The sequence below is a fragment of the Ranitomeya variabilis genome, chromosome 3, assembly GCF_051348905.1.
Source record: "Ranitomeya variabilis isolate aRanVar5 chromosome 3, aRanVar5.hap1, whole genome shotgun sequence".
Taxonomy (NCBI): Eukaryota; Metazoa; Chordata; class Amphibia; order Anura; family Dendrobatidae; genus Ranitomeya; species Ranitomeya variabilis.
Genome location: NC_135234.1, coordinates 406892075 through 406915915, shown reverse-complemented (window position 1 = coordinate 406915915; position 23841 = coordinate 406892075). Strand labels below are relative to the sequence as shown.

Below are 23841 nucleotides of genomic sequence, written 5' to 3'. Positions count from 1 at the left end.
TGCCATTGTGATTCTCTGGGTCACTACGAGTACGTAGACACCTAACATGTCTAGGTTATTTTTTATCCAAGTGGTGAAAATTCAAAACTTTGCTTTAAAAAAAAAAAAAAAAAGTGCCATTTTCCGATACCCGAAGCTTCTTCATTTTTCGTGATCTGGGATCGGGTGAGGGCTTATTTTTTGCGTGCCGAGCTGACGTTTTTAATAATATCACTTTTGTGCAGATACGTTCTTTTGATTGCTCTTTATTGCATTTTAATGCAATGTCGCGGCGACCAAAAAAAACGTAATTCTGGCGTTTCAATTTTTTTTCGCTACGCTGTTTAGCGATCAGGTTAATGCTATTTTTTTATTGATAGATCGGGCGATTCTGAACGCAGTGATACCAAATACGTGTAGGTTTGATTTTTTTTTTTATTGTTTTATTTGGGATGGGGCGAAAGGGGGGTGATTTAAACTTTTATATTTTGTATATTTTTTTCATATTTTTAAAAACATTTTTTTTTTACTTGTGCCATGCTTTAATAGCCTCCATGGGAGGCTAGAAGCTGGCACCACTCAATTGGCTCAGCTACATAGCAGCGATCATGAGATCGCTGCTATGTAGCTGAATTGCAGGTGTGCTGTGAGCGCCGACCACAGGGGGGCGCTCACAGCAGGCCGGCATTAGTAACCATAGAGGTCTCAATGACCTCTATGGTTACCATCCTGATGCATCGCCGACCCCCGATCATGTGACGGGGGTCGGCGATTACGTCAATTCCGGCCGCCCGGCCGGAAGCGCCGGTTAAATGCCGCTGTCTGCATTTGACAGCGGCATTTAACAGGTTAATAGCGGCGGGTGAATAGCGATTTCACCCGCCACTATTGCGCGCACATGTCAGCTGTACAAAACAGCTGACATGTCGCGACTTTGATGTGGGCTCACCGCTGGAGCCCACATCAAAGAGGGAGACACGACATGCACAGTACATGTACGGCACATGTCGTGAAAGGGTTAAGGTCAAAATTAGCTCCGTCACTAAGAGGTTAAAGACAAATCAAATAGAAGGAAAGCATAAACAATTCCTAATTTTCTCAAGTGCTAGATCTTCGCTTTATAATGATTTCATCTGGGTTTTTTTATGAAGGTGTTAAAGGAAACTCAAATTATAGGCTATGTTTTATGTCTTGCTTGCATAAACATATCTTTGGTGTAGTATAACAGTTTCTGGTACAAGAAGACATGTGGCAAGCTAGGTGTTATAAATAGGATCTTCTGAACTTCACTGGTTTTCAGCATTCCTAGTGGCTACTTGGGGTGTAAGATACAGTCTTTAATTTTGGTCTTTCAGGCTAACCATCTGACGCCTGTTTCAAAGGACTTGCTGCCTTCTTAATCAACATGAATAAAATTTCCTGTACTAATAGCAGATTGGTTCCTATCTTCTAAGCCAAGCTTCATCTATCAAATCCATTCTAGAAGAGCAAGTAGGAGAGAAAGAAAGAGGAAGCTCCCAGATAAACATACCGCAGCGCCCAAACTCCTAATCACTGTAGGCTTCCTCTTCCAGTGCCTATAATTAGAAGTCTTTCTTTTCCCTGTGTTCTTGGTTGACGCAAATGCTTTTTGTGGCTTGGCACCTCATTTGGGGCGTGGGTTTAGTTTACGGCTCAGCCAGAATTTGGTTTAGTCTTCTGATACAGCATAAATAGCTCTCAAGCCACAGTCTACATCTGTACACTTTTCTTCCTTTTATGTATATGTGCTCTTGATTTTTTTTTAAGTCCGTTCCTGAAAGCAGCTTATTGTTTGGTATTCAGTATGTGCGAAGGATAGGAAATTGTAAATTAAAATAAAGCATATGAATGCTTTTCCCCCTCCTGTATATATAGTTGTAGATGGAAAAAAAAAACACTTTTCTATTGGTGGGTCAGTGGGGTAACATTTCAATGGTATTATTTGCTTACCAAATTGCAATGATATCAGCAGAGATGGTGACTTCTCCTAGAGCTCATGGATGAGACCATAACCAGTAGTATGAAAACGTATTTGCCCCCTTTCTGCTTTCCTATTCTTTCTCATGTTTGTCACACTTAAATATTTCTGATCACCAAACAGATTTAAATATTAGATAAAGATAACTCAGGTAAACACAACATGCAGTTTTTAAATGACGGTCTTTATTATGTAAGAGAAAAATAAATCCAAACCTACATGGCCTTGTGTGAAAATGTTATTGCCCCTAAACCTATTAACTGGTAACCCTTAGCAACAACATCTGCAATCAAGCATTTGCGATACCTGGCAATGAGTCTTTTACTACACTCCGGACAAATTTTGAACCACTGATCTTTGCAGAAATGTGTTGTAATTTAGCCACATTGGAGGGTTTCCAAGCACGAACCACCTTTTTAAGGTCATGCCACAGCATCCCAATCGAATTAAAGTCAGGACTTTGACTAGGCCACTTCAAAGTCTTAATATTGTTTTCCTTAAGCCATTCAGAGGTAGACTTACTGGTGTGTTTTGGATCATTGTCCAGCTGCATAACCCAAGTGCATCTCAGCTTGATGTCACGAACAGATGGCCAGACATTCTTCTTCAAGATTTTTTTGTTGACATTAGAACTCATGGTTCCATTTACCACAGCTAGTCTTCCAGGTCCTGAAGCAGCAAAATACCACCACTGTGTTTCACTGTTGGTATGATGTTCCTTTTCTGAAATCCTGTGTTACTTGTACATCAGATGAAATGGGACTTAAACCTTCCAAAAAGTTCAACTTTTGTCTTGTCAATCCATAGAATATTCTCACAAAAGTCTTGGGGATCATCTACATGTTTTCTGGCAAAACTGAGATGAGCCTGTATGTTCTTATTGCTCAACAGTGGTTTTCGTCTTTGAACTCTGCCATGCAGGCCATTTTTGCCTAGTCTCTTTCTCATGGTGGAGTCATGAACACTGACCTTTACTGAAGCAAGTGAGGCTGCAGTTCTTTGGATGTTTTTGCTTTTGTGACCTCTTGGATGAGTCTTAGCTGCGCTCCTGGGGTAATTTTGGTAGACCGGACACTCCTTAGAAGGTTCACCACTATTTCATGTTATCGCTATTTGTAGATAATGGCTCTCACTGTAGTTCACTGGTGTCCCAATCTTTTGGAAATGGCTTTATAACCCTTTCCAAACTGATATATCTCAATTACTTTATTTCTCATTTGATCCATAATTTCTGTGGATGATGCATAGTTTTTGAGGATCTTTTGATCTACTTCACTTCGTCAGGCAGGTCCTATTTAAGTGAATGCTTGATTGAGAACAGGTGTGGCAGTAATTAGGCAAGGGAATTTGAACTCAGCTTCTGAAAGATGTGAGAAACCAAAGTTAATTTATCTCTTAGGGAGCGGGGGCAATTACGTTTCCACACAGGGCCCTGTAGGTTTGGATTTATTTTTTCTTTAATAATAAAGACCTTCATTTAAAAACTTCATTTTGTGTTTACTTGTGTTATCTTTGTCAAATATTTAAATTTGTTTGCTGATCTAAGTGGGACAAAGATGCAAAACAATAGGAAATCAGGAAGGGGATAAAAGAATTTTCACACACTGTATGTGTGTATATCTATATATCTATATCTTTATCTATCTGTCCTTCTTTAAAATGTCTGTGTCGGTTTATTTGCTCCATAAACCCCTAAGTAACAACAAAAGGAAAACATCCTAAAGAGCAGGCAAAACATCACAAAATGTCCTTAGCCGGGCGCTGCTCCCTCAGGCCTGTGGCCCACAGGCTGGGCAATGTCCATCATGCAGGCTTGGTCTGGAGCCACACACATAGGAGGGCTTCTCCCATTATGTAGGCTGTAGCCACACCCACAGGTGAGGTATGTGGGTAGCCAGACCCGCGCATCTCTCATAGTTACCCACAACCCGGAGCCAGGTGCACTAAACAGCATCCTAGTGCTCACATGCACTAAAGACAATTACTCCGGTTTACATCACAGGGAGCAGCCATCCCTGTGACACATACCTCCCATTGATTACGCAGCCATTAGCCTCCTTGCAGTATGTGTGTGTGTGTGTATATATATATATATATATATATATATATATATATATATATATATACTGTATTTATATATACACTGCTCAAAACAATAAAGGGATCACTACAATATATAAAATATGTATACTGTATTTACTGTATATATACACTGCTCAATAAACAAAGGGGAATACTAAAATACCACATCCTAGGTATCACTAAAAGAATTATTCCAGTTACAAATCTTTATTCATCACATGGTGGAATGCATTGAGAACAATAAAACATAAAAATTATCGATGTAAATCAAAATTAATATCCGATGTAAGCTTGAAATTGGAATGATACTCAAAGTGGAAAATTAAATTACAGACTGATCCAACTTCAGTGGAAATGCCTGAAGACAATGAAATGACACTGAATAGTGTGTTCCTCCATGTGCCTGTATGACCTGCCTGCAATATGTAGACATGCACCTATGAGGCGGAGGATGTTCTCCTAAGTGATCTCCCAGCCCTGTATTAAAGGGAATCAGTCACCTCATTTTGCCCTATAAACTGCAGCCACCACCATCAGGGGCTTATCTGCAGCATTCTGTAATGCTGTAGATAAGCCTCCGATGTAACCTGAAAGATAAGTAAAACAAGTTAGATTATACTCACGAGGGGGCGGTCCGAGCGGTCCAGTCCGATGGGCGTCGCAGATTCGGGTCTGGTGCCTCCCATCTTCATGCAATGTTGTCCTCTTCTTTGCTTCCTGTCGTGGCTCCTGCACAGGCATGCTTTATCTGCCCTTTTGAGGGCATAGCAAAGTACTGCAGTGCGCAGGCAGCGGGAAATGTCAGAGAGGCCCGGCGCCTGCACACTGCAGTACTTTACACTGCCCTCAACAAGGCAAATCAATACGCCTGTGCCAGAGCCACAACAGAAGCAAGGAGGATGATGACATCGTATGAACATGGGAGGCCCCGGACCTGCAATGCCCATCGGACCCAAACTGAACCAGGACCACCCCTGGGTGAGTATAATCTGACTTGTTTTTCTTATCTTTCAGGTTACATCGAGGGCTTATCTACAGCATTACAGAATGCTGTAGATAAGGCCCTCCTGTTGGCGGTGGCCACAGTTTATAGGGCCAAAATGAGTCGACCGATTCCCTTTAAAGTGGGGGGTATCATACTTTGTGTGAAAATGTACTCTGGTATCATCACATCATGTGTGGGGGCATTCTATGTGTGGGACACTCACTATGGGTTCATTATGCTGTGTGTAGGAGGTAATGTTGGAGTATTATACAGTATGGGGGGAAGTACTATGGGCACATTATGCTCTGGGTACAGCATACTTTGTGGGGGCATCATACTGTGAGTTGAGCAATACACTGTGGAGGCTTTATGCAGTCTCTGGGGGCACTGCAGGTATCATACCGTTTGGGGGATGTATTATTGTGGCATTATATTGTCTATTGGTGCTGTGGGGTCATCATACTCTGAGGATCGCCATGAATGGGGCATCGTACTGTGTGGGAACATTAATTCTTTTCACTAGGAGAAATATATCTAAGTAGTCATATATAAAGGACTGGGTAAGGTTAGCCGGTAGTAAACTGTGCATAGAAAAGGTAGGATTGTATGAGCTCTGCTGATATGAAAAATCCTGTTTAGCATGAAAAAATGTATAATTGTATAATTTTTATGAACTATATATTGCAATATAAAGGCAACAAAGTTGGCTTTATTGCAATGAACTATGGGAAATATTACATTGGAAAAAATGGTGACACATGCCCCAGTTATTATTTTTTCAACAAACTTCTGATTTTTTTTCTCCACTTAACTTAGAGTAATTTATGCCAAAGAATGAATGCTGTAAAAATAAAACCTAAAAAAGAATGGCAGAATTGCATTTTTTTTTCACAATTTTACCGCACTTGAATGGTATCATACGAAACTCCAACTCATCCTACACAAACCAAGCCCTCATTTAGCTGTATGGGTATTAAAAAAAGTTAAAAGTTATTATGGTGCTTGGAAGAAGGAGAGTAAAACACTGAAGTGCAAAAATTGGCTATGGAGGCAAGCAGTTGATGCACCTTCAGCGCACTCTTTATCAAAACTGGCATGGAAAACGCCAATGTTAATGAATCAGTGCCTATGAATACATTAATTATTCAACGCTATTTTCGAGTTTTATGTTTATTCAATTTAAAATTGCAGTATAATTTGCTGAAGGTTGACTACTGCTACTACTGCTACATATTACTTGTGTGTTTTTTTATCTTCACAAGTTGAATTTCTTTAAACTGAACTGAGAACTACTAGAAGTTGAATTAACTTATACAATATTTCCTTTGTCTTTCTAGGGATGTTGCTGGTTACCTCTGATACACTTGGGCATGATTTCCATGTATTTCAGATCCTCACTCATCCATGGTCTTCTTCCCAAAGTGCTGTTCATCACTTGTACACTCTGCATCGAGGCGAAACTGAAGCTAAGGTAAGATTTCTGTTGTAGGATGAAAAGTTTGTTCTCTTAAAGATGTTGTTAAGCCTGAGGGCTCCTTCTCACTCCAGAGCGGAGCGTGCAGCTCCATGTATTACTATGCAGCCACACACTCCGCACTGGAGTGCCGGCACCAGAGCTTGGTTTTAACATGCGAGACTCGCACGTATTTCTGGCATGTGAGAAGGAGCCCTTAGGGTACAAGTCTGCAATCCATTTATGTACCAATTTGTTCACTGTAAGGATTTGCTGGTTGTGGGAGTGGCCGGTCATGTGACATCAAGTATGCGATTTGCATACTTCTGGCCACATTTTGATTAGATGCAGCCGACCTCACTCAATACACTTGGAATACTTGAGGCACATCTAGTCGGCATGTAACCGCATGCATGCAAATCACATACTCTTGGTCACATGCTCTAAAGGTACCTTCACACTAAGCGACGCTGCAGCGATATCGACAACGATGCCGATCGCTGCAGCGTCGCTGTGTGGTCGCTGGAGAGCTGTCACACAGACAGCTCTCCAGCGACCAACGATGCCGAAGTCCCTGGGTAACCAGGGTAAACATCGGGTTGCTAAGCGCAGGGCCGCGCTTAGTAACCCGATGTTTACCCTGGGTACCAGTGTAAATGTAAAAAAACAAACACTACATACTTACGTTCGCGTCCCCCGGCGTCCGCTTCCCTGCACTGTGTAAGCGCCGGCAGTAGCAGGGCACAGCGGTGTGCTTTGCTTTCCGGCCGGCACTGACACATTCAGTGCAGGAAGCTTTGAGCAGCAGCGCGGACGCCGGGGGACGTGACAGACATCAGAGGGTGAGTATGTAGTGTTTTTTTTTTACTTTTACAATGGTAAACAGGGTAAATATCGGGTTACTAAGCGCGGCCCTGCGCTTAGTAACCCGATATTTACCCTGGTTACCATTGTAAAACATCGCTGGCTTCGTTCCTTTTGCTGTCAAACACAACGATACATGCCGATCTGACGACCAAATAAAGTTCTGAACTTTCAGCAACGTCCAGCGATATCACAGCGGGATCCAGATCGCTGCTGCGTGTCAAACACAACAATATTGCTATCCAGGACGCTGCAACGTCACGGATCCGAATCGTTATTGCTGCAAAGTCGTTTAGTGTGAAGGTACCTTAAGCCTCCAGCACCAAGGAATCCTCACAGCATGCAGTGTTTGTACCCTGCAGTGACTGCAGACTTGTACCCTAATACCGGCAAACTTTTTAATTTAGACTCTTGATTCTTTTGTGCAATAAGAAGTTTTCTACTTCAATTAACTTTTACCATCCCTTTAAAACTCAAACAGGGTAGATTATACTTTCTTAACACGTGAAGTCTTACTTGTTATTCAGATGATAGGACCTTTTATGCAGGCATAAAATAATCATCATTATGAAACAAAAAAATAGTTTATTCAAATCTCCGTCAAGATAGTTAAATGGCCATAATTATATAGGCCGCATTAAAGGGAATGGTGCAAAAACGGCAAAAGGGAACCATATGGAGTCCTGGGTTCAAATCCCATCAAGGACAACATTTGCAAGCAGTTTGTATGTTCGCCCCGTGTTTGCGTGGGTTTCCTCCGGGTACTCCGGTTTCCTCCCACATTCCAAAGACATATTGATAGGGAATTTAGATTGTGAGCTCCATTAGGGATAGCGATGATAATGTGTGCAAACTGTAAAGCGTTGCTGAATATGATAGTGCTATATAAATAAAGAAATTATTATTATGTTGCATTTTAGTCTTGTCTTATGTAGTTGGTATTTATCAAGTGTGTTTATAGATGAGGAATAGCAGTATTTCTGGTGAATATATGACTTGTATTGCATATTAATAGCAGTTTTTATTAATGCGGGCTCCTGTCACTAGCATCTCAGGCATCCACAGTGTGTCTCTCCCTCTGTCTACCTTACCCTTTCTACCCTCCTCAATATCTACTATATAATTATCTATGGGTCACTTCCTTCTTTCTGTCTGTCTTTCTGTCTGTAATGGAAATCCCAAGTGGCAAAACAGCCACGACCAATCAGCGACGGGCACAGTCCGGCGGCAAAATGGCCGCTCCTTCCTCCCCACAGTCAGTGCCCGCTCCATAATCCCCTGCAGTCAGCCCTCACACAGGGTTAATGGTAGCATTAACAGACCGCGTTATGCCGCAGTGTAACACACTCCGTTAACTTTTTACTATTGATGCTGCCTATGCGGCATCAATAGTAAAGAGATCTAATGTTACAAATGATAATAATAATAAAAAAAAGGTTATTCTCACCTTCCGACGTTGCACGCTGTCCTCGGCAGTGCAAGCGGCAGGTTCCGGTGCCAAGGATGCTGTGCGAGAAGGACCTGCCATGACGTCACGGTCATGTGACCGCAACGTCATTACAGGTCCTGCGCTTATACCAACCCTGGGACCGGAAGCTGCCACGTGCACCGCACACAGACGCCAGGACTTCAAGTGGCCTTCGGAAGGTGAGTATATGTTTATTTTTTTATTTTAAGTATTTTTTAACCACAAATATAGTGCCCACATTGCTATATACTACGTGGGCTGTGTTACATACTGCGTGGGCTCTGTTATATACTACATCTCTGTGCTATATACTATGTAGCTGGACAATATACAACGTGACTGTCCAATATACTACGTGGCTGTGCAGTATGTTACGTGCTCTGTGTTATATACTACGTAGCTGTGCAATATACTATGTGGCTGTGTTGGTTCTGTTATATACTACGTCAACTGTGCAATATACTACGTGGCTCTGTTATATACTAAGTCGCTGACCAATATACTACATAGCTGTGCAATACACTACATAGCTGTGCAATACACTACGTGACTGTGTTATATACTACGTGGCTGTGCAATATACTACATGCCTGTGCAATATACTACGTGGCTCTACAATATATTATGTGGTTATGTTATATACTACGTGGCTCTGCTATATACTGCGTGGCTGACCAATATACTACGTGCCTGTGCAATACACTACGTAGCTGTGCAATACACTAGTTGGCTATGTTATATACTACGTGGCTGTGTTATATACTACATAGCTCTGCTATATACTACGTACGCTGTGTTAAATACTACATAGCTCTGTTATATACTACGTAGCTGTTATATACTATTTCGGTTGTGTTATATACTACGTCACTGTGCAATATAGTACGTAGCCTGTGCTATATACTACCTACATAATCTAGAATACCCGATACGTTAGAATCGGGCCACCTTCTAGTACTTTATAGGCAGCTGCTCTGTTCTTTCTGTGAAGACAGGTTTGAAGACAATTGGGAGCAGTGAATTCAAAGTGCTGAAGATGGGGTGGGTGGGAGAAGTGGCCGTAAAATTAGGAAAGATATGTTTTTCTCTAATAGTCAGATATTTTAAAAAGTTTGTTATCTTTGCTTGTTCTATTGATTTATAAAAAATGAAATATTGTTACCCTTTAAGAATGCAATCTGACTCAGAATTCCTATGTAAGTTGATAACAGAAGTTCTACAGTATTACCAAAATTATACCAAATGTGGTTATGTTTAATGAGCAATATAAGAATTGCATACAGTAGTCACATACAACCCCTGGCAAAAATGATGGAATCATCGGCCTTGGAGGATGTTCATTCAGTTGTTTAATTTTGTAGAAAAAAAGCAGATCACAGACATGGCACAAAACTAATGTCATTTCAAATGGCAACTTTCTGGCTTTAAGAAACACTAAAAGAAATCAAGAACAAATAATGTGGTAGTCAGTAATGGTTACTTTTTTTAACCAAAGCATAGGGGAAAATTATGGAGTCGCTCAATTCTGAGGAAAAAATTATGGAATCATGAAATATAAACAAACAAAAAAACACTCCAAAACATCACTAGTATTTTGTTGCACCACCTCTGGCTTTTATAACAGCTTGCAGTCTCTGAGGCATGGACTTAATGAGCGCCAAACAGTACTCTTCATCAATCTGGCTCCAACTTTCTGTGATTGCTGTTGTCAGATCAGCTTTGCAGGTTGGAGCCTTGTCATGGACCATTTTCTTCAACTTCCACCAAAGATTTTCAATTGGATTGAGATCCGGACTATTTGCAGGCCATGACATTGACCTTATGTGTCTTTTTTCAAAGAGTGTTTACACAGTTTTTGCTCTATGGCATTATGCATTATCATCTTGAAAAATGATTTCATCATCCCCAAACATCCTTTCAATTGATGGGTTAAGAAAAGTGTCCAAAATATTAACATAAACTTGTGCATTTATTGAAGATGTAATGACAGCCATCTCCCCAGTGCCTTTACCTGACATGCAGCCCCATATCATCAATGATTGTGGAAATTTGCATGTTCTCTTCAGGCAGTCATCTTTATAAATCTGATGGGAACGGCACCAAACAAAAGTTGCAGCATCATCACCGTGCCCAATGCAGATTCACGATTCATCACTGATTATGACTTTCTTCTAGTCATCCACAGTCCATGATTGCTTTTCCTTAGCCCTTTGTAACATAGTTTTTTTCTGTTTAGGTGTTAATGATGGCTTTCGTTTAGCTTTTCTGTATGTAAATTCCATTTCCTTTAGGCGGTTTATTACAGTTCGGTCACAGACGGTGACTCCAGTTTCCGCCCATTCGTTCCTCATTTGTTTTGTTGTTCATTTCCTGTTTTGGGGACATATTGCTTTCCGTTTCCAGTCTTGACGCTTTGAAGTCTTCCTTGGTTTACCGGTATGTTTGCCTTTAACAACCTTCCCATGTTGTTTGTATTTGGTCCAGATTTTAGACACAGCTGACTGTGAACAACCAACATCTTTTGCAACATTACATGATGATTTACCCTCTTTTAAGAGTTTGATAATCCTCTCCTTTGTTTCAATTGACATCTCTCGTGTTGGAGCCATGATTCATGTCAGTCCACTTGGTGCAACAGCTCTCCAAGGTGTGATCATTCCTTTTTAGATGCAGACTAACGAGCAGATCTAATTTGATACAGGTGTTAGTTTTGGTTATGAAAATTTACAGGGTGATTCCATAATTTTTTCCTCAGAATTGAGTGACTTCATAATTTTTCCCCTATGCTTGGTTAAAAAAAAGTAACCATTACTGATTACCACATTTTTTGTTCTTGATTTATTTTAGTGTTTCTTAAAGCCAGAAAGTTGCCATTCCAAATTACTTTAGTTTTTTTGCCATGTCTGTGATCTGCTTTTTTTTTTACAAAATTAAACAACTGAATGAACATCCTCCAAGGCCGGTGATTCCATAATTTTTGCCAGGGGTTGTATATGTGTAATGAAGAATCCCTGCTTAGTATGAAATCATCCTCATTGTTTCATACAGTGTAGCAATCTTATGGTGCATTTAGACAGATGATTAACGCGATGTCTGAACAGTTTTGTATTACGTTTATGGGGCTGATTAACAATATGATTGGTTTTGCCAGATTGGCTATAGTTTCTGAGATATTTAATAGTTCATTAATTAATTACAGCATAATTCTGGCTTAAAAAACTTGCTTTTATAGCATTATAAGCCTCCAAACCTTGAGATACAAAGTTATTATATAGGATATTTCATTACTTAAGACACTGCTAAAGAGTCAAAAGACAGACTAAAAGCTATTGCATTTATTATAACACATAAGTCACATTGGGAGAATACAATTTTTTCATGGATGAATTACCTCAAAAACTAGAACCAATTCAGGTAAAGTACTGGGGTTTTTTAATTCAGCAGTCGCAATATACCGTAAATCCAATCAAAAACTTTGGCACCTGAAATTTTTTATTTGTGTTTGTAGACCTGTGTAATTGGTGAAAGGTCATTCGTAAGAATGGTTGTACTCTAGTATTAGGCTAGGGTCACATTGCGTTAGGGCAGTCCGTTTAGCGAATAGCGCTACGGACTGCGCTAACGCAATGTCCCAAAAGGGATCGCGTCAGCCGATCCCGCTAGCGCAGATCCCCGATCTGCGCTAGCGAGGAACGGACCGCGAATGCTGCAAGCAGCGTTCGCGGTCCGTCACTCAAATGACGGCACATCGCTAGCGCACGCCCAATGTGGGCGTGCGCTAGCGATGCGTTCACCATTACAGGCAATGGCGGCGTTAACGAACTACGTTACACCGCGTTATGCCGCGGTGTAACGTAGTCCGTTAAACGCGGTCACAGAACGCAATGTGACCCTAGCCTTAGCCCTTTTAAACATGCCAGCAGTTACTCCACGAATGAGCAAAATGCTTGTTCATCAGATGATAGAACCTTTTATGCAGGTATAAAAAAAAGATATTTAATTACAGTAGATTGCCCTGTGTAAACAGGGGATGTGCAGCCGATAACACAATGCTGTATGCCGATAGAAGCAATTACAATTTCCACTCATTCTGTTTCCATCAGTATTCATCTGCTTGTGTAAACAGGGGATGTGCAGCCGATAACATAATGCTGTATGGAGATAGCCTAATTGTTTCTACGTGCACACGATGCGGATTTGTAGCGTTTCTGCAGCGTTTTTTTCCTCACAGAAATGTTCCAAAAACACAATGGATTACTTAAGCAATGTTAATCAATGACATTCCTAAAGTGTTGTTCACATGATCCAGAAATTTCTGTCCTTATTTGCAGCGTTTTATTTTCCGCAGCATGTCAATTCTTTTTGTGGATCTGCAGCATTTCTCACCCATTGACTTCCATTGGCAGTCAAATCCGCAGCAAAAACACAGGTGTAAAAAGGTTTGCGTATTTGCTGCAGATTTGGCTGCCAAAAATGCTACAAATTGTCAAAGGAGAATGATGTCAGAAGGAGGAAGTGGGCGTGGGCGGAGAATATGTGCTGGTGTCTGTGTGTGGTGTTATGGTTCTCAATGGCAAGAGAACATAGCCCAGCAAACATAAGTACTAGCTCTTGGAAGGATGAAAACTAAACTGACCATGAACTAAACCTGCCGCACAACTAACAGTAGCCGGGTAGCGTTGCCTACGTTTTATCCCTAGACGCCCAGCGCCGGCCGGAGGACTAACTAATCCTGGCAGAGGAAAATATAGTCCTGGCTCACCTCTAGAGAAGTTTCCCCGATAGGCAGACAGAGGCCCCCCACATATATTGGCGGTGATTTTAGATGAAATGACAAACGTAGTATGAAAATAGGTTTAGCAAAATTGAGGTCCGCTTACTAGATAGCAGGAAGACAGAAAGGGCACTTTCATGGTCAGCTGAAAACCCTATCAAAATACCATCCTGAAATTACTTTAAGACTCTAGTATTAACTCATAACATCAGAGTGGCAATTTCAGATCACAAGAGCTTTCCAGACACAGAAACGAAACTACAGCAGTGAACTGGAACAAAATGCAAAAACAAACGAGGACTAAAGTCCAACTTAGCTGGGAGTTGTCTAGCAGCAGGAACATGCACAGAAAGGCTTCTGATTACAATGTTGACCGGCATGGAAGTGACAGAGGAGCAAGGTTAAATAGCGACTCCCACATCCTGATGGAAACAGGTGAACAGAGGGGATGATGCACACCAGTTCAATTCCACCAGTGGCCACCGGGGGAGCCCAAAATCCAATTTCACAACAGTACCCCCCCCTCAAGGAGGGGGCACCGAACCCTCACCAGAACCACCAGGGCGATCAGGATGAGCCCTATGAAAGGCACGGACCAGATCGGAGGCATGAACATCAGAGGCAGTCACCCAAGAATTATCCTCCTGACCGTATCCCTTCCATTTGACCAGATACTGGAGTTTCCGTCTGGAAACACGGGAGTCCAAGATTTTTTCCACAACGTACTCCAACTCGCCCTCAACCAACACCGGAGCAGGAGGCTCAACGGAAGGCACAACCGGTACCTCATACCTGCGCAACAATGACCGATGAAAAACATTATGAATAGAAAAAGATGCAGGGAGGTCCAAACGGAAGGACACAGGGTTAAGAATCTCCAATATCTTGTACGGGCCGATGAACCGAGGCTTAAACTTAGGAGAAGAAACCCTCATAGGGACAAAACGAGAAGACAACCATACCAAGTCCCCAACACAAAGCCGAGGACCAACCCGACGCCGGCGGTTGGCAAAAAGCTGAGTCTTCTCCTGGGACAACTTCAAATTGTCCACTACCTGCCCCCAAATCTGATGCAACCTCTCCACCACAGCATCCACTCCAGGACAATCCGAAGATTCCACCTGACCAGAAGAAAATCGAGGATGAAACCCCGAATTACAGAAAAAAGGAGACACCAAGGTGGCAGAGCTGGCCCGATTATTGAGGGCAAACTCCGCTAAAGGCAAAAAAGCAACCCAATCATCCTGATCTGCAGACACAAAACACCTCAAATATGTCTCCAAGGTCTGATTCGTCCGCTCGGTCTGGCCATTAGTCTGAGGATGGAAAGCAGACGAGAAAGACAAATCTATGCCCATCCTAGCACAGAATGCTCGCCAAAATCTAGACACGAATTGGGTTCCTCTGTCAGAAACAATATTCTCCGGAATACCATGCAAACGGACCACATTTTGAAAAAACAGAGGAACCAACTCGGAAGAAGAAGGCAACTTAGGCAGGGGAACCAAATGGACCATCTTAGAGAAACGGTCACACACCACCCAGATGACAGACATCTTCTGAGAAACAGGAAGATCCGAAATAAAATCCATCGAGATGTGCGTCCAGGGCCTCTTCGGGATAGGCAAGGGCAACAACAATCCACTAGCCCGAGAACAACAAGGCTTGGCCCGAGCACAAACGTCACAAGACTGCACAAAGCCTCGCACATCTCGAGACAGGGAAGGCCACCAGAAGGACCTTGCCACCAAATCCCTGGTACCAAAGATTCCAGGATGACCTGTCAACGCAGAAGAATGAACCTCAGAAATGACTTTACTGGTCCAATCATCAGGAACAAACAGTCTACCAGGTGGGCAACGATCAGGTCTATCCGCCTGAAACTCCTGCAAGGCCCGCCGCAGGTCTGGAGAAACGGCAGACAATATCACTCCATCCTTAAGGATACCTGTAGGTTCAGAGTTACCAGGGGAGTCAGGCTCAAAACTCCTAGAAAGGGCATCCGCCTTAACATTCTTAGAACCCGGCAGGTAGGACACCACAAAATTAAACCGAGAGAAAAACAACGACCAGCGCGCCTGTCTAGGATTCAGGCGTCTGGCGGACTCAAGATAAATTAGATTTTTGTGGTCAGTCAATACCACCACCTGATGTCTAGCCCCCTCAAGCCAATGACGCCACTCCTCAAAAGCCCACTTCATGGCCAAAAGCTCCCGATTCCCAACATCATAATTCCGCTCAGCGGGCGAAAATTTACGCGAGAAAAAGGCACAAGGTCTCATCACGGAACAATCGGAACTTCTCTGCGACAAAACTGCCCCAGCTCCGATTTCAGAAGCGTCGACCTCAACCTGAAAAGGAAGAGCAACATCAGGCTGACGCAACACAGGGGCGGAAGAAAAGCGGCGCTTAAGCTCCCGAAAGGCCTCCACAGCAGCAGGGGACCAATCAGCAACATCAGCACCCTTCTTAGTCAAATCAGTCAATGGTTTAACAACATCAGAAAAACCAGCAATAAATCGACGATAAAAGTTAGCAAAGCCCAAAAATTTCTGAAGACTCTTAAGAGAAGAGGGTTGCGTCCAATCACAAATAGCCTGAACCTTGACAGGATCCATCTCGATGGAAGAGGGGGAAAAAATATATCCCAAAAAGGAAATCTTTTGAACCCCAAAAACGCACTTAGAACCCTTCACACACAAGGAATTAGACCGCAAAACCTGAAAAACCCTCCTGACCTGCTGGACATGAGAGTCCCAGTCATCCGAAAAAATCAAAATATCATCCAGATACACAATCATAAATTTATCCAAATAATCACGGAAAATGTCATGCATAAAGGACTGAAAGACTGAAGGGGCATTTGAAAGACCAAAAGGCATCACCAAATACTCAAAGTGGCCCTCGGGCGTATTAAATGCGGTCTTCCACTCATCCCCCTGCTTAATTCGCACCAAATTATACGCCCCACGGAGATCTATCTTAGAGAACCACTTGGCCCCCTTTATGCGAGCAAACAAATCAGTCAGCAGTGGCAACGGATATTGATATTTAACCGTGATTTTATTCAAAAGCCGATAATCAATACACGGTCTCAAAGAGCCATCTTTCTTAGCCACAAAGAAAAAACCGGCTCCTAAGGGAGATGACGAAGGACGAATATGTCCCTTTTCCAAGGACTCCTTTATATATTCTCGCATAGCAGCATGTTCAGGCACAGACAGATTAAATAAACGACCCTTAGGGTATTTACTACCCAGAATCAAATCTATGGCACAATCGCACTCCCGATGCGGAGGTAATGAACCAAGCTTAGGTTCTTCAAAAACGTCACGATATTCAGTCAAGAATTCAGGAATCTCAGAGGGAATAGATGATGAAATGGAAACCACAGGTACGTCCCCATGCTTCCCCTTACATCCCCAGCTTAACACAGACATAGCTTTCCAGTCAAGGACTGGGTTATGAGATTGCAGCCATGGCAATCCAAGCACCAACACATCATGTAGGTTATACAGCACAAGAAAGCGAATAATCTCCTGATGATCCGGATTACTCCGCATAGTTACTTGTGTCCAGTATTGTGGTTTATTACTAGCCAATGGGGTGGAGTCAATCCCCTTCAGGGGTATAGGAGTTTCAAGAGGCTCCAAATCATACCCACAGCGTTTGGCAAAGGACCAATCCATAAGACTCAAAGCGGCGCCAGAGTCGACATAGGCATCCGCGGTAATAGATGATAAAGAACAAATCAGGGTCACAGATAGAATAAACTTAGACTGTAAAGTGCCAATTGAAACAGACTTATCAAGCTTCTTAGTACGCTTAGAGCATGCTGATATAACATGAGTTGAATCACCGCAATAGAAGCACAACCCATTTTTTCGTCTTAAATTCTGCCGTTCACTTCTGGACAGAATTCTATCACATTGCATATTCTCTGGCGTCTTCTCAGTAGACACCGACAAATGGTGCACAGGTTTGCGCTCCCGCAGACGCCTATCGATCTGGATAGCCATTGTCATGGACTCATTCAGACCCGCAGGTTCAGGGAACCCCACCATAACATCCTTAATGGCATCAGAGAGACCCTCTCTGAAATTCGCCGCCAGGGCGCACTCATTCCACTGAGTAAGCACCGCCCATTTACGGAATTTCTGGCAGTATATTTCAGCTTCGTCTTGCCCCTGAGATAGGGACATCAAGGCCTTTTCCGCCTGAAGCTCTAACTGAGGTTCCTCATAAAGCAACCCCAAGGCCAGAAAAAACGCATCCACATTGAGCAACGCAGGATCCCCTGGAGCCAATGCAAAAGCCCAATCCTGAGGGTCGCCCCGGAGCAAGGAAATCACAATCCTGACCTGCTGAGCAGGATCTCCAGCAGAGCGAGATTTCAGGGACAAAAACAACTTGCAATTATTTTTGAAATTTTGAAAGCAAGATCTATTCCCCGAGAAAAATTCAGGCAAAGGAATTCTAGGTTCAGATATAGGAACATGAACAACAAAATCTTGTAAATTTTGAACTTTCGTGGTGAGATTATTCAAACCTGCAGCTAAACTCTGAATATCCATTTTAAACAGGTGAACACAGAGCCATTCCAGGATTAGAAGGAGAGAGAGAGAGAGAAAGGCTGCAATATAGGCAGACTTGCAAGAGATTCAATTACAAGCACACTCAGAACTGAAGGGAAGGGGAAAAAAAAAAAAATCTTCAGCAGACTTCTCTTTTCTCTCCTTTCTCTGTCAATTAATTTAACCCTTTTTTGGCCGGTCAAACTGTTATGGTTCTCAATGGCAAGAGAACATAGCCCAGCAAACATAAGTACTAGCTCTTGGAAGGATGGAAACTAAACTGACCATGAACTAAACCTGCCGCACAACTAACAGTAGCCGGGTAGCGTTGCCTACGTTTTATCCCTAGACGCCCAGCGCCGGCCGGAGGACTAACTAATCCTGGCAGAGGAAAATATAGTCCTGGCTCACCTCTAGAGAAGTTTCCCCGATAGGCAGACAGAGGCCCCCACATATATTGGCGGTGATTTTAGATGAAATGACAAACGTAGTATGAAAATAGGTTTAGCAAAATTGAGGTCCGCTTACTAGATAGCAGGAAGACAGAAAGGGCACTTTCATGGTCAGCTGAAAACCCTATCAAAATACCATCCTGAAATTACTTTAAGACTCTAGTATTAACTCATAACATCAGAGTGGCAATTTCAGATCACAAGAGCTTTCCAGACACAGAAACGAAACTACAGCAGTGAACTGGAACAAAATGCAAAAACAAACGAGGACTAAAGTCCAACTTAGCTGGGAGTTGTCTAGCAGCAGGAACATGCACAGAAAGGTTTCTGATTACAATGTTGACCGGCATGGAAGTGACAGAGGAGCAAGGTTAAATAGCGACTCCCACATCCTGATGGAAACAGGTGAACAGAGGGGATGATGCACACCAGTTCAATTCCACCAGTGGCCACCGGGGGAGCCCAAAATCCAATTTCACAACAGTGTGGGCAGAGAATATGCGTGTTTGTCTGTGTGTGGACGGAGAATATGTGCATGTGTTTCTGTGTGGGTGTAGAATATGTGGGTGTGTCTGTGTGCCTGTGTGTGTCTGTATGTGTGTACCCAGGCGTCGTCTGATGGGACTACTCCCATCCAGCTACATCTTTTGTTTCATATAACAGAGACAACATGAGCCGATGATGAGAGAATTTGAGAGAATAGTCTCATCAGCCTGCGTTCATTTGTAATCAAAACATTTGCATAATTACATTCATATTCGCATACTCACCGAACACCTAATCCCCGATGCCTGCGTCTCTTGCAAACAATCAAAAATAATAAACCAACATATACTCCCTGTCCACCGTAGTCCATTTAATACTGAGTGTCCCACGTCAATCTCACCCGGCCTTCGGCGATACACTGACAGGAGGTAATCGCTCCCGCGGTGTATCACTGAGCGGCTGTGAGAGTTTACCGGAGTTCCTCAGCTGATCAGCTCCGATGCTGTCACTTACGGCACTGCTGCGTGGGAAAGTTCTCACTCAGTGTTAGTGCTGTAATTGAGAGCAATGGAGCTGATGAACTCCGTTGAACTCTCACAGCGGGGATACACTGCGGGAGCGATTACCTCTTGTCAGTGTATAGCCGGAGTCTGGGTAGAGCGGTCACATCTCCCAATGTGATTGTTCTATATGTGAGATCACTGTGGGACACTCGGTATTAAATGGACTACGTTAGACAGGATAGTATTATATGTTGGTTTATTATTTTTTATTGTTTACAGAAGACGAGGGCGTCAGGGATTAGGTAAATTTAGATTCAATAAAGGTGTCTGTGTGATTATTTCCTATGAAGGACTTTATTCTGGCCGTGTCTTTATTTACCATGTAACTATAGGATTAGTAATGGATAGGTGTCTTATAGATGCCTCCCCATTACTAACCTGTGGGCTTGATGTCACCTGACAATACAAAGGTAACATCAACCCCACAAATATGAACCCCACTTACCACTGCTACAGGGCAAGTGGGAAGAGCGAGGCTAAGTGCCAGAATTGTCGCATCTGCAAGATGCGTCATTTCTGGGGTGGCTGAGAGCTGATAATTTTAGCCTGGGGGATGACAATATCCTTGGCCCCTTTCTAGGCTATTAATAATAGCCCGCAGCTGTCTGCCTAGCCTTTGCTGGTTCGATTTTATAGGGGGACCCCATGTCAATTTTTTTCTAAGCAAACAGCTGTGAGCTAATATTAAAAACCTGGGAATCTTTGGCTATTGGCTCCTTCCCAGAATATTAACATCTGCCCTCAGCCATCGGCTTTCCCTCTGCTGGTTACTAAAATTATGCGGGAGCCCAAGCAATTTTTTATTTGTTTTAAATAAACAGATATTACATTTCACGCAGACTTCTGGCAGTTGATTTTTTGTTACAGCATATGTAGGTTAATTATGTTAATACAGAAGGAAAAAAAAAGTGACAAAACCAGCTCACCTACTAGGCATTTGTTGTGGGGAAGCCCGGATGACGTGCAGTCTTCACGTGAGGCAATAGAACAAATAGAGGAGAAAATCCAGCTTCCAAAAATATCAAAATTTATTGAAGGTAAAATCCAACGTCCAAAAACATGGTTTACAGGAGAAGAAATAGCAGCAAGCACGCTGCTTGCTGCTATTTCTTCTCCTGTAAACCATGTTTTTGGACGTTGGATTTTACCTTCAATAAATTTTGATATTTTTGGAAGCTGGATTTTCTCCTCTATTTGTTCTAATTATGTTAATGCTCCTTCATAGGCTGGTGTGTGCCTTTATTTATTATTAATCAGGGTATCTGGCTGAATAGGTGGAACAAGGAAATTACATCACAATTCTTTTTTTCATAATATATCTTTATTTAGCTCGATGGATTTACAAAAATGCATGAAAATCCGCATCAAAAACGCATTAAAAAACACATAAAAACCACACAGAATGTCCACTGCTTTTCTGCCAAGGGATGCAGAAACCACGCAGAAATTTCCACAAGCAAATCTGCAACATGCACACATAACCTTACAATTTCTACTCGTTCTGTTACCATCGGTATTCATCGGCCTGTGTAAATAGGCAGATGAACCTTAAAAAAATATCCGTATTAAAAAGATTAAAATTTCTTTACTGGAACTCCAGGATTTCAACAATTGATAAACACAGTACTTTCTATACACTATTTCAATTCATTATGCAGAGGTTCCTTCTTTGAGAGAATTAAATTTGGCATTCTGATAGTATTGGTACAATTCAAGAGTAACAGAGTACTTCTCAAGCTATCTGTTTTCTTACTTTCTTTATCCTCCACTGCAATGGATACTTCATGTTCCTTCCTAGTCAGAAAGGGGTTTCTCTAGATCTCTATAACTGGTTTACATATTCCATTTTTGTAGCACACTCCTTCAGGCTGCCAAAGGGAATTCTGTCTCTCTCAGCTTTTTATTGCTATGGCTGGTACTCACTGATGGTGAAAGGAACCTTCTTGATACTCTTCCAGTCTTTGCACTCTAGTCGTATAGGTAATCAGTTGCTGCAACACTTGTTCTGGAAACTTGTTATTCTTTCCAAAACTTTGGTCACTGAACACCTGAGGCCTTCTCCTCCTAAACAATAATGCTTCCTTTCTCCTCAGTAGCTATTCATCAACAGCTTAACAATCAGGAACTAGCTTCCTGTGTGCCCATGTGTGATGGTGCAATATGTTATGTGGGTATCATTTTGTGTATATTTATATTTTACTGATTATCATGGATCCCCTGCGACCCCCCCCCCCCCTAACCTGTGAATGAGGAGGGAGACTTGTAAAAATCAGGGAGGTGAGACACAGATCAGTCTTGTGTGGAATGATGATGTGAACACAGCACGTCACAGAGAAGGGGAAGCATATGGATAATTTTTTATCCTCTGTCTGCTGGATTATTGGACTCTCATCTCCTTAGACATTTATCCGGTTATTGAACTGCATTCGGCTTCTGGACTATCTTATCCTTTGTGTGGTGGATCGTATATAGGCCTTTCGTGTTTTTGCCGAAATAAAGCTTTGGGAATTGTTCACTATTCTCTTGCTCTGTTGATTGTGTGGTATCGGAGAAGGACCCTGTCACAACTGGTGGCAAGCAGTGGGATCAACAGAGCATAAACTAATGGCGAACCACCCAGAGTGAGTACACAAATTGGACTGTTTCCAGTTTACAGGAGAGAGCCAGAGACCTGGGCCTGAACTACCAGGGACTGACTAAAGAGGCCTTAATTGACCTACTCGTGGGTGCCAGCCCGGCCACCTGCTCTCATATGTCTGAAGGATGAGCACTGGAGACGAGGACCCCCACCCCAAAAAGCTAGTGGGTGGTGTGGTACGAAGAAGATATAGCGGTTCTGGGCCCAGGTGTCTCTCAGATGTACAAGGAGGAGGCTGCCCGACGGGCACAGCGGAGGCAAGAAGCAATGGAGCTTGAAAGAGGGAGTAACGCAATGTGGAATTGAAACCAATGATCCAGGAGCCTGTACGGATCACCCGGACAGAGTTTAAGCCATTTGATGAGGCTTCCGGAGATGTGGAGGGGTTCTTCAAGGACTCTGAGCAGCAGTGTGCTGTGATGGAGGTGCTCAACTCTGATGGAAGCGTTTGTTAGTGGGACTCCTGAACGGGAGCCTGGCGGAGGCTTACCGAACCATTGACTCACAGCGGAATCAGGATTATAACATTGTAAAGCAGACTATCCTGGATTTCCATGCTACCCAGACTCATATAGGGCCAAGTTCTGAGACCTCCCATGCACTACGGGGGGAGCGTTTTGGATGTATGCACATAAGATGCCCCAGGCATGTCGGAGATGGCTGGAAGCAGAAAACACCTTTACTGTGGAAGATGTTATACAGGCGTTCCTTATAGAACAATTTCTTGCCAAGTGCCCCACAGAGGTACGGGAATGGTTCGGGAGCGCAAGCCGTGCACCGTGGATAGAGCTGCAGCCCTGGCCGATGAAGCCCTTACTATCCGACAGCAATGGAAGAGGCTTCTAGACAATGAACCATGGCCTTCTCCCGCACCCCGTCCCCCTCCGATTATATCTGCCCTTCCACCTAGTCGCAAGCCGATGACAATCACGCCTCACAATCCTGGGCCCCAACAGTTCTGACCACGACCTGGGGGTATCACAGAGAGGAGATGTTATGGATGTGGGCAACCTGGACATTTGCAGTCTGGCTGTCCCTCAAGGATTCGGAGGGAGCCCCACACAGCCCCACCTCGTCCAGTATATCTTGTGCACTCCATCCCGCCTGAGGAAGAGCTACCACCACCCCCACCAGAGTGGACCACTGACCACAGCACCATAGATACCCCTCCTGGAGTGTACGGAGTCTGGCCTTTGTCCATCAGAAATACAGAGCAACGGCATTGCCACCTGCAGGATGTCTTAATTGATGGATACAAAGCGTCGGGATTTAGAGACATGGGGGCATTCCTGACTATTGCTGACCCCCGTGTGGTTCGACCCGAGGCATTTCACCAGGGCCCGGGAATTCCCATTGTCCTGGCAGGGGGGTGTCCGCAAATATATACAGTGAGCTTTGGTACGTTTGGATTATGGTTTTGGAGAAAAATTGTGTTGGATTGGAGTTATGGGAGGACTTCCTGCAGATATCCTCCTTGTAAATGACATTGGGGAGTTGCAAAGTCATTTTGTGGGAGCAGAAGGT

The 23841-nt window shown here is 43.1% G+C and overlaps 1 protein-coding gene across 10 annotated transcripts in view; it reads left to right on the top strand.

Annotated features, from left to right (window-relative positions):
• Positions 1-23841, top strand: part of BCAS3 (BCAS3 microtubule associated cell migration factor) — a 1590540-nt gene that overhangs the window by 521108 nt on the left and 1045591 nt on the right. For all 10 annotated transcript variants that reach the window (XM_077296228.1, XM_077296227.1, XM_077296225.1 and 7 more), the window contains one exon: positions 6383-6516. In XM_077296228.1, the coding sequence (XP_077152343.1) occupies positions 6383-6516 (134 nt within the window). The remainder of the gene's footprint in view (positions 1-6382; positions 6517-23841) is intronic.